Source organism: Dicentrarchus labrax, unplaced genomic scaffold (genome assembly GCF_905237075.1).
Source record: "Dicentrarchus labrax unplaced genomic scaffold, dlabrax2021, whole genome shotgun sequence".
NCBI classification, from domain to species: domain Eukaryota; kingdom Metazoa; phylum Chordata; class Actinopteri; family Moronidae; genus Dicentrarchus; species Dicentrarchus labrax.
In genome coordinates, this window is record NW_026136761.1 from 62,501 (window position 1) to 65,359 (window position 2,859).

The 2,859-nt window shown below is 35.9% G+C and overlaps 1 protein-coding gene across 1 annotated transcript in view; it reads right to left on the minus strand.

Annotated features, from left to right (window-relative positions):
• Window positions 1-2,609, minus strand: part of LOC127359693 (aminoacyl tRNA synthase complex-interacting multifunctional protein 1-like) — a 6,407-nt gene extending 3,798 nt beyond the window's left edge. Inside the window, exon 1 of the mRNA XM_051393690.1 lies at window positions 2,483-2,609. Within this exon, the coding sequence (XP_051249650.1) occupies window positions 2,483-2,514 (32 nt within the window). The 5' untranslated portion in view covers window positions 2,515-2,609. The remainder of the gene's footprint in view (window positions 1-2,482) is intronic.
• Window positions 2,610-2,859: the final 250 nt, after the last annotated feature.

Sequence of the window (2,859 nt, forward strand, 5' to 3'; positions counted from 1 at the left end):
TGAAATGAATCCTGTTGTCTCGATCTGCTTCAAAGCACTTCCTGTTTGACACCTGACTGACAGGTGGATTAGGGTGCACACCTGTAATCCCTCAATCAACGGTTCACACAGAGCTTCTCTTTATTCCCTTTAGTTCAGAAACTGTTTACTTCTTCTCAGTAAATTGTTTAAGTCATTTTCTGTATTTTGACATTAAAGTTTTTGATATTAACGTAAATATAAATATAAATATGAACAGCTGTAAATTAAGACACATGAATAGTCTATAATAAAGTAATTCGAAGTCCAGGTGAAATGGTAGTTTTAACCCTTTAAGATCCTCAGTTATATTATTACACAATGTCCGCTAAAAAACATTCACAAAAACTTTATTTCTTTATATTTTTATATCAATAATCAATCATTGTGTCTTCCTGTAAAACGCAATGTGACGCGTGTTTACGTCAGCATGAACTAACTGATTTCAACCAATAATATCCTGATACTCACTCGTCAATCAATCTTCAACTGTTAGTGACACAGAGCGAAGATTCATTAGTTAGTTGGCTCACTGATTGCTGTACAAACACAACTTTATCTGTTTGAGTGAAACTGGATCAGATTTTATGGAGAGAATATCGTCTGTAGATGCTAACTGCTAATGTAGTGGTTAAATTAAAGACAGGTTTAAAGATTTTACATTTCGGCAGATTAAATAATTTAATAATGTAGTTAAAGATATTTTACATTGTTGTGTTCCTGCTTTTACTTCAATAAAAGACCTGAACTTTTCTTCCACCACCGAACACTGAATCAATCCAGAATAAACAACGGGACCGAAGACGAGAGTTTAACCACATGAAGAGAGACAGAGCGTGTCATTAAAATGAACTGAGACATGAAAGCATAGAAAGAGTCGTCACTGAGGTTTTAAAAGATGTTATCTGTGAAGAAGGAACATATTAATACCATCAAAGTACTGCACACACACACACACACACACACACACACACACACTGAAACCAGCCTGTTTGCATAAAGATAAACAGAAAGCTACTGGCGCCCTCGTCGGCTGCTGAACATTTCCATACACAAACAGTCGACTGACACTGACACATTTATCTCATCATTAAAGGGAAAATCCCCCTAAAACACTTTGACTGGTCACAGTTGATGTTGGTGAAGCGTTTGTAATATGTTTTATATGTTACAGGTATTTTATCTGTTTATTTTATTTCAGTTGTGGACATGGAAACTATAATAGAACATCGTAGTAAAGTAAAGTAGCTAACTGCTAATTAACTGCTGTTAACTGTGCCTGCCGTTAGCGGCTGACCCGGGATGCTACGAACCAAACCCAGCAAAACCCAGAACCCACACCTCGGCTGTGTTCAGACGCTGACACTAGCTCATAGCGCCAGCAGCGTCACACACATTTAAATTAATCAGCAAATTCTAGCTGGAAACACGTGAATATGAGGAAGTAAACAACACTCGGCTTCCTGTTTCATGGAGACTATAAATTATAATGCTTGTCCTTTAGTCCCCATATGGCAGCAAGGTCCCCACAATGCGAGTGTGTGAACAGGTGTATGTCCTCAGAATGTCATTATTCACACACACACACACACACACACACACACACACACACACACACACAGCAGCTGCCACTGAAATGCAGAAAGACACAACAGCTGAAGTCGGGCCTCCTGCTATAAATAAAACGAGCTGGTACAACACAAACAGAGGTGGAAGAAGACTTTACTTACTTATTCACAATGAACTGTTACAAGATAAAGTCCTGAATTAAAAATCTCTCTAAGGTAAAAATAAATAATAAAAAGTGTATTCATTATGCAAAAGACCTCCATTCAAAGTGTTATTTATTATATATTTATTGTAAGAATGTAGTTTAATCTATAACAATGTATGTTCAAACTTATTGTGAATTTGAAGTATAAAAAAATATTTGAAAAGTAATAAAAGTTGTGAGATAAATGCAGTAAAAAGTACAATATTCCTCCCTGAAATGTTAAAGTACGTCAAATTTATGCTCAAGTACTGAACTTTAAGACACCACACACACAAACACGATGATCTTTGTAACAAATAACATAAAATAAAGGAAAATTAACAAAAAAACAAACACAGCTAAAAGACCTTCAATATAATAAATCTTATTAAAAGAGTTTCTTTTCCACTTTCTGTTATCTTATAAGAGAACTCGTCTCTGACGTCTTAAAGAAAGTTTTGTCATTAAAAACACAACAAAATTAAAGCTGATTTACTGAAGATTAGTTATGTAATAACAATAATAATAATATTGATCACCAACATTTGTAGACAACAGTGAACTTGCAGACTTTACCCTTTAAACGCCCTTTAAAGGATTTTAGATCTTCATCATATAATCTTTAAACTACCACACACACACACACACACACACACACACACACACACACACACACACACACTCTCACACACACACTCAGAGTTTACCAACCTGGGGTGAAACGGGTTGTCGCTGTTGTCCATGTTGTACGATGTCGTCTGTCGGCCGGTCAGAGACAGAAAGCTTGCGGTCGGTCGGTCTTCAGCGGAGACGTTTGCTCAGTCAGCTGTTTGTTTCCATCTCCAGCTGGTTGGAGGTCAAAGGTCAAACGCCTCCCCTTTAAAAGCACAACTGGAAACTTGCAGCAGAAACTTGACGATTGAAATGAAAGAATAACTAATATAATGAAACTTCTCCCCTTTAATCTGTTTTTATTAGTGTTTTGTGCAGTGTAATAGATATGTGTCTCTATGAAACAGCAGAATTATATTAAATATGTTATATAATGATCAGAAAATATAATTTAACAGTTCAGTGAAATACAAAAT